Below are 11621 nucleotides of genomic sequence, written 5' to 3' on the forward strand. Positions count from 1 at the left end.
TATATCTACAAGCTGCAACTTTGTTTAGATCGATAAATTGAGTAGAGGATTGAGCATGGAAGCTACAGTGAACCATAGTACTATTGTTCTTCAAGTTCTGAACCTAGACAACTATGACGACTGGAGTGTCCGGGTTCAAACCTATTTGTTGGCGAAAGATCTTTGGGCCGTTGTCGAAGCCACCACTGAACCTCCGAACCCAGAACATGGTGAAGCTAAATTCAAAGCTTGGAAGAAGAACGATGCCGAGGCTTTGCACGCAATCCAGATTTCTTGCGGAGCCGAGACTTTTTCTTTCATCCGCGACAAAAAGACGGCCAGAAGTGCTTGGAATACTTTGGCAGCAAAGTTCGACCCAGAATACAGCGCAGGTATATGTTGATCTCGATCTCTTTTGCCAAAATAAAATGAAACTCAGGGTCAAGGTATTATAATTATATATATATGGTGTTAAATTATTCATATTTCTACAATATTTCTTTTACTACAAATTGCATGTATATGTTTTTCTTTCTTTATTGCCAAAAATCCTTTTTCATGTTCTCAATACTAATATTTAATTACTCGGCATTTCTGTATTTATATTATATATATAAGTCCGATTTTTATAAGAAACTAATATTATGAGGGACTAGATATGATGGACTGATTTATAAGAATTTTGAGATTAATCAAACAACAGATAATTTGTCGACTTTATGTACACCCTAAAAGATTGTGGTGGTGAATCCATCAACGGATGAGGTCACAAACGGAACCGTCAACTCATATATATTTTGCTTCATCAAGTAGTGCAAGGTTGGGGCTTGCGGGGAGTGTGTTGTCTTTTTTCTTTTAAATTATTAATTTTATATCTGGGGTTCATCGTATTAATTAGCAGATTTTTGGATTTATGTTTATTTTGGTCAAATTGTCTTTTTAGTCCCTATAATTTCAATCATTTTTTCATTTTCGACATCTTGTAGTTTCAACTTTGACAATTTTAGTCTTTTACTTTTGTAATGATTGCAATTAAGCTCAAAATATTAATCTCATCTACTTTGAAGATAAAAATCGAACGTAGCTTGCGCATTAACCCCTTTTATTAAAGATGAAAATGTCCAAAATGCTCAACGTCCACGTGTGGCCATCAAATTTTTGTCTTTAAAATATATGGGATTTAGCTGGACCTTGATTGCGATCGTTATGAACAAAAATTGCCGAAATTAAAATTAGAAGGCGATAGTGGAAAATATTGACTAAAACTACATAGACTAAAAGTGTCATTTGGTCTTTCATTTTTTTTTTTTAATTACATTGGAGAGAATCGAACCATAAACGTAGGCTAAGCCTAACGTACATTTACCCACCCTCATTACTTGGCCAAACATATATATAAATTCAATTGTAACATATAAATCAAAGTCTTGAGTAGCATTCATCCAAAAAGAAAGATTGTTGAATTCATAGCCAATTGAGGAAGTGAACTATTTAATTTCAATTCTATGTTGCAAAGGAGTACGTTTCTTACCCTACATGGCAACGTAGTAATTAAGAGGGAGAATTAATTCCATTCTCATCAGGCAATACATGCATGTTTTCACACCACAACCTTTCCTGCATGGGCTTGTGAATGTTTTGGAGGAGATGGTGCAGGAAGACTTGAAAATAGAAGCTGGCATGGTTATTATACCTCTATCCTCTTACTTCTTTTCAATATATACTGAGCCTCTTGGATAAATACTTTCTAGGATCATTTATATTAATTTTATTTATTTCATTATCTTTTACTTTAAATAGCAAGTATCTTCTAATGATTGTCCTCAAAATTGAAGTACAGTGGCAAACAAAAGGGTGGATTAATTTCAATTTAATTCAATGGTAAAATAAAGATTAGATATATATAAATATATTTAATAATCAAATTTAATTATATTTAGTATATCATTTATTCAAATTTCATCTCATAACTTTATTTATTTATTTCCAACATATAAGATACTTGACACACTATTTGATAATCTCACCAAATTAATTTGGCGACTCGAACATTATGAGAGGGATCAGACAAACAATAACGAAATATGAAAAATTAACTTGGCAGGACATGACAATTACAATGACATCGACTTCCATCAGTATGGACCTCTCTTCGAAGCTGTGAAGAATAATGAATGGAATGCTGCAAAACAGTTTCTTAAGCAACATCCCAAGGCAATAAGAGAAAGAATTACATATACAGGCAAGACAGCCCTTCACACAGCAACCATTGCTGGGCACGTGAATATGGTGAAAGAGTTGGTGCCCTTGATGGAAGATGAGGACTTGGAAATACTAGACTGCAATGGTAAGACAGCTCTTGTTATTGCTACGAGTATCGGAAACATGGAAATTGTTGGATGCATGGTTAGAAAGAACAAGAAAATAGTTACCATTGCCGATGCTTCCAACAGAATGCCAGTTGTTTTGGCTTTTCGTAATGGCCATTGGGATTTGGCTTCTTATCTCTATTCTCATACTCCACTCGAAGATCTAATGCCAGCAAAAGGCCCAAATGGCGCTACACTTATTTCCCAATGTTTTTATGCAAAAAAATTTGGTAAGAGTACGTAATTATTTCACATACAACCAATTATTATGATGGTTTCAAATTTTTTGCTGCTTAGTTAATTTTTTTTTTTTTTTTTTTCACTCTTTACAGATATTGCATGGGATTTACTTCAGCGTTGCCCAAGCTTGGCCGTTGCTAAAGATCACTATGGGGTATCCCCTCTATATACCTTAGCCGGTGTGCCTTCTGCATTTCCGAGTGGAATGCGACTCAAATTTTGGGAACAATGGATCTATGACTGTTAGTAACACATTCTCTTTTCTCTTGCAATTAATTTCTTCCAATGTTATATGACTATATCCCATGTTCTGCTGACAGTTCATATACACGGATATATTTTGAATGGAGCATGCATGTAATTAAGTGAGAAGATTACCACTTTCAAAACGCCAAAAAAAAAAAAAAAAAAAGAAGCAAAAGGCAGTCTAATAGTCCATAGACGAAAGTTCGGAATCATCAGCTAGCATTACTCCTAAAGCGTGATTCACACAAAATAATTAATAAAAATGAGAGGGCCGGCTGCCTTTCGATTTCCATCCCATGACTACGTCTTGATATTTTTGTCACATGTTTGTCTCTTAGTTTCCAACACATGTTTTGTCTTTTGGTATTTCTAGGACATGATTTCTATTTAGGGTAGGCTTTAATTTCTATCATTTAGTGGGAGTCTTTTCAATTTCGTATCTTTTTCCCATTAAATCTTAGGCAATTGAAAAGTTGTAAGCTCCCTATATGAATGGATCATTTGCAATGGGATTTTCGATCTATATATTATCCATAATTGAGTGAGTTTTCTAGCGCTTTGTAGAAGGAGTAGTTTTTCTAGCTTTCTAGCTCTTATCTCTATGGTGGATTCTATTGAGTAGAAAATTGTTTGTTTTGATTGCAATTTTCTCTTTAATCTCCATTGATCCGGTGTCAGTGATGACAATTATCTGGTACTCTTGAGTGCTTATCTTCATCTTTGCTATCTTGACTCCCTTTTAGCTCCTACTTTAGAAAGAAAATGCAATTTTAATAATAAGAATAATAATAAAAAGATTAAAGAGGATTAAGTACTGTGAGTTTCAGGATGTAATTGCTTTATATAAAGCTAGTACAAGAAATAAAACAGTAAGCTATATATGTTGTACGCTGCCACAGTAGTGAGGGCCGAGGGGAGATGTATGCTTTTATTTTCTAATAAATTACTTATAAACCCAGGTTTTTAAAGATTTTTAACTACAAACCCAGCTAATTAAAATATTAAGTGCAATCTCAACCTGTTCGTGCATGTACGCGCGGGTGCATATAAAAAAATACACTACCGAGCACTTGGCAGGCTACCAAGCGGTCGGCTTTGGATTTGCATCTGTATATGTACGTTTTTAGGTTGTAAATACATCTTTTTAGTTTGCAGATGCCTTCTATAGGTTGCATATGCATCTTTTTAGGCTATAAATATAGATTTTAGATTACATGCAGATGCATCTTTCAGATAAAAGTTAGGTTGCGTACTTGCATCTGCAAGCATCGAGCGCACTGCAGATACTTATCGAGCACTCAATGGGCAGTTTGAGCTGCAACTTAATTTTTAGGCCAGCTAGGTTTTAGGTTAATTTCTTTCTCATTTTGGGTTTCTAATTAAAGCACCCTTTATTTTCTTCATATATGATCGTTTCCTATTTTGTTATTGTGTATATACATTTTATCATTTTGCCATTATTTTTTATAAATATTATTATGTTACTAATAGTTTTATTCACCAAATGGTAAGTTAATTTGGTTTATTGGCCAGTGAAAAATTACTTCATAAAGAAAAATGGTCCAAAGTATTGATTGAGCTCGTGTTCTTTTCTTTCACAGATATATACATAAAACCCCCTACTGTTGGTGTGCAAAATCCAGAAAGTGGTCATGGTAATCAAAAGGGTGAAATTGATCGGCCAGGTACATATATTGCATCGTCCACATCAGTAGTACGTAGTCTGCTTTAAATATAATTAACTAGTTAGTAAGTTAATATGAAACTAATTATCCTTTTGGGGCCACCACATTATATAATCTCATAATCCAAACAGTTCAATTTTTTAGGCCCCACTTCAAATATCATTTTTGTAAAAAAATCTACTAAATCAAAACTCTAGCCATTTGATTGTAATAACAACCATTTATATACTTTTATCGAAACATAGTGTTCGTCTGTTTATTTGATCACAGTTAGATGATCAAATGGTTTCTGATTTACTTCTTTTTACAATGATAATTTTTTAAATGTGGCCTAAAAAATGAACGGTTCGAATTATGAAATTATTCATGTAGTGGATCCAAAAAGGTGGTTACCTTCGTATTAACTTTCTAATCAATTAACTTTAGAGCACTCCTCATAAATATATAAATATATATATCTTAACAAAACAGAAAATTCAATATTATAAAAAAATAATTCATAATATTAATTGACCTTGCATTCTTTTCTTCATAGGTATACAAATACAACATGCTCCTTCTGTGGACATCAATGATATTTGTATAATAAATGTTCAAAATTCGGAGAATGGCGAAGGTAATCAAAGGGATATAATTCGCTCAGGTATGGTGCATCTCAATAGCCTTACTCAAATAAATGGAGGAATCAAATATTTTCGATGAAACCGTCCATTTGTTTTATCAAAGTTAGATAAGCAAATTATTTCAAATTTAACTAATTTTTTGCAAGGATAATCTATCAATGAAGACGTAAAAAATGTATGGTTCGGACTGACACAAAATGACTCGTATGGGCCCCAACAAGGTCATACCTCAACATAACTAAGTTGAAATATACCTCAATAGAAGGAACGTATATATATATATATATATATATGTTCAAGTAAAGATGGCATGCATATATATATATAGGACACTTTAAGTGAGATGTGATCACCAGTTGAGAAAAAAGAGGACATCATATCTTACTTTGATCGATACTCTCTATTTACAATCCATTGATTTAAATTGTCTATTTTTTAAGTCGTATTTAGAGGATCATCCATGCAAAAGATTCATTTAATTATTGAACATGTTTAATTACTCAATTACCATCAATAACATTTCACTTTTATGTAATAATCGATTTGTCTGATTTTTTATAGATATGATACTTTAGAAATAGCATATAAAATGAACAGTTCCAATAATTAAACTGCATTGTGGAGTGGATTCTGGAATGATGTTCGAATTTTTCTTTAAATAAAGAACATGCTCATTTAAAACTCCATGTTTATATATATGTGTGTGTGTGTGTATATATGTCATCCAATTAACATATTCTCTACAATAATTTTTGTTAGATCAAACACATATAAACATGTACTCTACACATTGATAGAGACACAATAATCGTGATCAATATATATAGACAATAATTAGAAATCAGAGATGTATACCTGATGAAGCCATGTCAAATAAGCAATAGGGCAAGACAGAGTCTTCTACTCTCTCCAATATCTTTATGTTCTATCTCTCAATTGGGCTAGATTTAGGGTAAACTGGTGGTATTCTGAGAATAGAGACCTTGGCTTACATAGACATCATATAGTAGGGTATACACCCATTAAGGAATCCTAACTACATACTGTATATGTCTCTTAAGTGGAAAACTAACTTATGGAAAACTAACTTATTCCATATCAATCAGGACTTTGAATGTCCTTATAATTAGGTTTCTTTCATTTTATAATATTAATCACAATATTATAGATACCATATTAGATCATAATATTATCTTTTACTTTATCTTCAAGATATCAGTACATATATTCTTGTGTGATCTTCATAATTATATGATGCGTAAAAATTGGTTCTAACAATTTTGTGAACCATTTTAAATATCTATTGCAGTTGTAGGTTTATTAAAAGGGCTTGTTTGGAATCTCCGTAAGCATTTGGGTATATATATGCTACATCCATATTAATTGTTGATTTTTTCTTTTTCCATTTTTTTTTTTAACTAATATGCATGGAGTCTTTTAAAGCTTATTAACATTGTTTTCAATGTCAATTAGGTATAAAGCGCATATATAAAATAAAATTGATTCATGTCCGATCGAGTGAATTTCTGAATCGCATGTGTGAAGAGATGATGCATTTAGATAAGAAACAAATGGAAGATGGTTTTGTGCAAGCAGCAGTCTTTCGAGCTGTTGAAAGAGGGATTCCTGAGTTTGTTAAAAGTGCATGTATAGCAAATCGAGAACTCGTGCGAAGCACTAATGAAATGAGAAGGAGCATATTCCACTACGCCATTGAATGTCGTCAAGAAAAAGTTTATAACCTTATACATGGGCTCGATATGAAAAGTGCAATTACAACTCTTACAGATGTGTCTAACAATAACATGTTACATATGGCAGCCGCGCTGTCCCCATTTGCACGGCTTAATTGTATTGCAGGTGCAGCTTTGCAAATGCAAAGAGAACTACAATGGTTTAAGGTCAGAAATATTTCTTACTATATTTTTCAATTACTTTCTCTATACGATATTAATTATGAAATGAAAAATATTTGGCTTGTTAGATGTAACGTCTCACTAATCATGACTAGTTGACCCATAGAAGGTTATATATCTATGTTATTCTATATTAGCCAGTACGTACACTCTGATTTTGATATAACCTACGCTAAATTTATTTTTTAGGGCTAAATATACTAATGCTCCCTAAGGTTATAAACTTTGTCATGACAAATATACCCTTAGATTTTATTGTATTTAGTAATGACAACTTTGTCAACTGAGGTGCTACTCACTCCTCATATAATTACCACTCCTAAACTCACCGTTCCAAACATACGCATCTCTAGGAATAAGGAATCTAGAATTAAGTTGAGCATCTGAATGAATGAATTTTCCATATTCTGTCAAGTTTTTAAAATAGAATTACATTTTGTACAACGAAATAAAAATTTACGAACTTAATTAGTAAGTTTAAGAGTTTAAGGACCAAAATGGGACTTAAGAGCATCATCTCCAAGAGACTCTTCAAATCCCACTTTGATGACTTATGTGGCAATTTGAAGAATTAAAATTATTCACTTTAATAGACTCTTCAAATTTAAACAAATTTAATATTTTTTTTACTTTATCTCTCTCTTAAATTAATATTTTAATAATAAATTTGATTTGAAGAGTCTAATTCACTCTTCAAATTTGATTTGTTGACATTTGGGTCCCTCTTTTGAAGAGTTCATTTGAAGAATTTGTTGGAGTAAATTGTTCCTACATGGCACATCAAATGGAGCATCCAAAACCATTTGAAGAGTCTGTTGGAAATGCTCTTACCGGTTAAATAGTAATTTTAGAGTTTAAAGACCAAAATGGGACTTACCAGTCAAAGTACAAGTGACATTATTATATTTAACAAATAGAACATTATACAAACTCTATTAATTTATTAATCCTTATCATGTGTTTGGTCGAGTATGTGTATTGTTGCTAATTCTTTGTGTGCTAATCTCATACAAATCAATCAAAACATCATTGTTTTACTGTGTAAGCTCATAATCGGAACCGTTCATCTTTTAGATCACCCTTCAAAGATTATCTCTGTATGTGAATCCGATTCAAATCCGGATGTGGGCACCTTATTTGAATCCGATTTGAATCTTCTATGAATTAATTAATAGAAGATTAATTGTATTTTTTTTTCTAACAACTAATTAATTGATAGATAAATAAATAAGAAAGTCTTACTTTGTGGTCACCAACTCCCTTGTAGCTATCATGGGTTGGGTTTACGTGGCCTCTCAAAACAATGGTCCGTAGAGAAATTTTTTGTTTTGTTTTATTTTATAAAGTGGCCCGTATAGAATTTAGTTAATTACTTTGTGGTCACATTAATTTCTTAGTTTTCGTTGAATTAAAATGCAGGAAGTGGAGACTATTGTAGCTCCCAAGGCTGCTGAACTTATGAATTGGACTGATTATATGACACCACGAGATTTATTTACCAAGAATCACAAGAAATTGTTAAAGGAGGGGGAAAAGTGGATGAAAGAGACAGCAACTTCTTTTACAGTTGTAGGTGCTCTCATTGTTACCATTATGTTTTCTACAGCATTTACAGTTCCTGGAGGATACAATGGAGTTACAGGCTTTCCCGTATTCCTAAATAAAAGGTTATTTATGGTATTTATAATTTCGGATGCTATATCACTATTTTCTGCCACAACTTCATCATTAATGTTTCTGGGAATTCTCACATGCCGTTATGCGGAACAAGATTTTTTAAAATCCTTGCCCACAAAGATGGTAATAGGGCTTTTCACCCTTTTTTTCTCTATTGCAACCATGATGGTAGCCTTTTGTGCTGCCCTCCTCCTTATGCTTGAAGAAAAACCATGGACTTCTGTTCCAATTATATTGCTTTCTAGTATTCCAGTCACTTTATTTGCTGTGATGAAAGTTCCTCTCCTTTTTGAGATTTTAGTTTGCACTTTTGGAGTAGGAATATTTGATAAGAATGTTAAAGATTGGTTAAAAGTTGGTCATGAGTACTAGATGTGGATCGCACACATGATGTGAGTGCAAATATGATACGGATGCAAAGGAAAGTGGTGCGTATTGATGTGAGTGCAAATGGTTTGTTTTGGTTTATTTTTATTTTATTTTATAATCATGCGAGTACAAATGTGATTGTAAATTTGTAATAGTTTAAAATAATAAGAGTATACTCTAGGCTTCCTATGAGATTGTCGATAACATGAGATTTCTTAATAATATATATTTGTTGATGTTATGCGATTTGTCTATGTGTTGAGAGAGAGAATCCGAGAGAAATAAAGCCTACAGAATATATGGTTTTGGGTTTCCTCTCATTGTTAATTAGTAATGCTCATCTCACACTTCTTCTTTACGCATGGACAATATATATTGGATGATATAACAGAACATGTACTTATTTGACCTAACAAATAGATAATATATATATTCTGATATTATGAAGGAATTGGAACATTCAATTTAAAATCAATTGACAATGTATGAAGAGATTCAAAACTTTGTATTAATTATATTATACAAGACTTTATTTGTGCTTTTTGAAAAGAAAAGAAAATTAGTAAATTCAAACTATAGACATGGTAATTAAATGTCATGGACTCCCATATATCAACATCCACATGAGTTGGTGCATTAAATTTGGCATAATACTCGATGCTCCCAGTATTACTGTAGAGAGCAAATTTGCTCACCACTATCATCACCCTATTATAAATTTGACACATGTCTTATTGACTAATCAGAGTTAACTATAGTTAACTATTTGAATTTAATATATAAACTGTTTCTCCTTTCTGTTGCTCTAAAAATAAAAGACCATTCACCAGTATACCTCCATACCCGATCGCCACCCTCTCATGCTTCTCTTATGCTTCTTTCTTTTTCTCTTCCTCCTCCTCCTCTCGTTTATTTTTCTCCCCATCACTTTTGCTTACAATTGGAAAAGCAATCTGAACAGTAAACACTCCCTCTACCTTACATGCTTATATTGAAATTATGAAACAGAACCATCTCAAATCCTTCTTAGGTCTCTCTCCTGATCTTAATTTGGCAGCAGTTGAAAAACATTATCCATCTGAGGTTAAAAACAAAGGATTTAAAGGCCAGGTTGATCAGTGAATGAAGAAGGTTGATGCCCGTCCATCTCTTGCATTTGGGGTTTCCAGAGGCAAGCAAAAGACTAAAAGGAAGGGATGAAGGCCACCGGAAAAATGGAAGGGGAAGGGGTGGGGTTCTACAGATCGGGTTGGGCCCATTGGGGAGCTGATGGGTTTTAAACTTTTTATTTTATTTTTTTGTTTGTTTTATTTCTAAATCAATTTTCTCTCTCATCATAATATCACTTTTATATATTAAATTTAAATAGTTAACTATAGTTAACTCTGATTAGTCAATAAGACACGTGTCAAATTTATAATAGGGTGGTGATGGTGGTGAATAAATTTGCTCTCATTACTGTTGGGCAAATAAAGACAGATGAGGCCTTAAAGAAAGAGGGCTGCTATTTGTACACTTTTTTTTTTCTTTTTGCACACCCCTCCTAAACCACAAAAAAAAAAAAAAACAAACAAACACCAACACTCACACACCCCATCCTGACCACGTTGAGCAGCCCACCACCGTCGGCGAACATCCTACCCCTCTCTCCTCTCTCTCCCTTTCTCTCTCTTTCTCTCCTTCTCCCTCTCCTCTCTCCCTTTCTCTGTGTCTGTTCAACCTCTGCATTTTTGTGTGTGAAGATTTTGGCTGTCTGCGGGGTGAGAGGAGAGAGGGAAAGAGAGAGAGAAAGGAGGGTTGGATTGGGTTTCGAGGAGAGAGAAAGATGAGAGAGAGAGAGAGAGAGAGAGAGAGAAGGGGGAGGAGGGGCTGGGAGGCGACAGGGAAAGAGGAGCCGAAGAGGAAGGGAGGGCTCGAGGGGGAGGTAGTTAGGGTGGGGGGAAGAAGAGGAAGAGAAAGGTGCAGGTGGGGGTGGGGGTGGGGGGAAGAAGAAAAAGAAGAGATGGGAATGGGAATGGGGTGTGTGGGTGAGGGAAGGAGAGAGAGGGAAAGAGGGGCAAGGTGGTCTTTTCCTTTGGGTGTCTTTTTTTTTTTTTTTAGAAAGGGTGTGCCAAAAAAAAAAAGTGCAAACAGCAGCCCTCTAAAGAAATTAAAGTCATGTGCACTTCACATATCATTTAACAAAAAATCTGATGAAATTCCTGGGACATAGAAATTACATTTCAAATTTTTAAAGGAAAAGTAGTAAGGTGAAAAATACCATAATGTTGTACTCAGCCTCTTTCTTCTCCTTCTTATTTCCATCACCAAATTAACTCTCCCACTTTCCCAAGCACCCTAACAATTTTCAGCGCCTATCACTCAATCAGCTAGGGAGTGACATCTGTGGTTTGGTCAAAGTTTGGAGGTGATAAATATCTTGTTCAAACTTTCAGTTCTACTTATCGAGTAGGAATATTTGATAGGAAGTTCAAAACATTGGTTATAAATATTTCTAAATTTTATGCCATATATATA

The 11621-nt window shown here is 33.6% G+C and overlaps 1 protein-coding gene across 1 annotated transcript; it reads left to right on the forward strand.

The window, feature by feature from the left end:
* On the forward strand, nt 1–9107 carry LOC147291303 (uncharacterized). The gene is made up of 7 exons (XM_086235914.1): nt 1–371; nt 2084–2578; nt 2681–2830; nt 5055–5162; nt 6452–6499; nt 6616–7043; nt 8478–9107. Exons 1-7 carry the CDS (start codon nt 56–58, stop codon nt 9105–9107), a joined length of 2175 nt encoding a protein of 724 aa, XP_086092040.1. The 5' UTR covers nt 1–55.
* The last annotated feature ends 2514 nt before the right edge of the window (nt 9108–11621 follow it).

Source organism: Dryas octopetala, chromosome 3 (genome assembly GCF_963921425.1).
Source record: "Dryas octopetala chromosome 3, drDryOcto1.1, whole genome shotgun sequence".
In the NCBI taxonomy this organism is placed as follows: Eukaryota; Viridiplantae; Streptophyta; class Magnoliopsida; order Rosales; family Rosaceae; genus Dryas; species Dryas octopetala.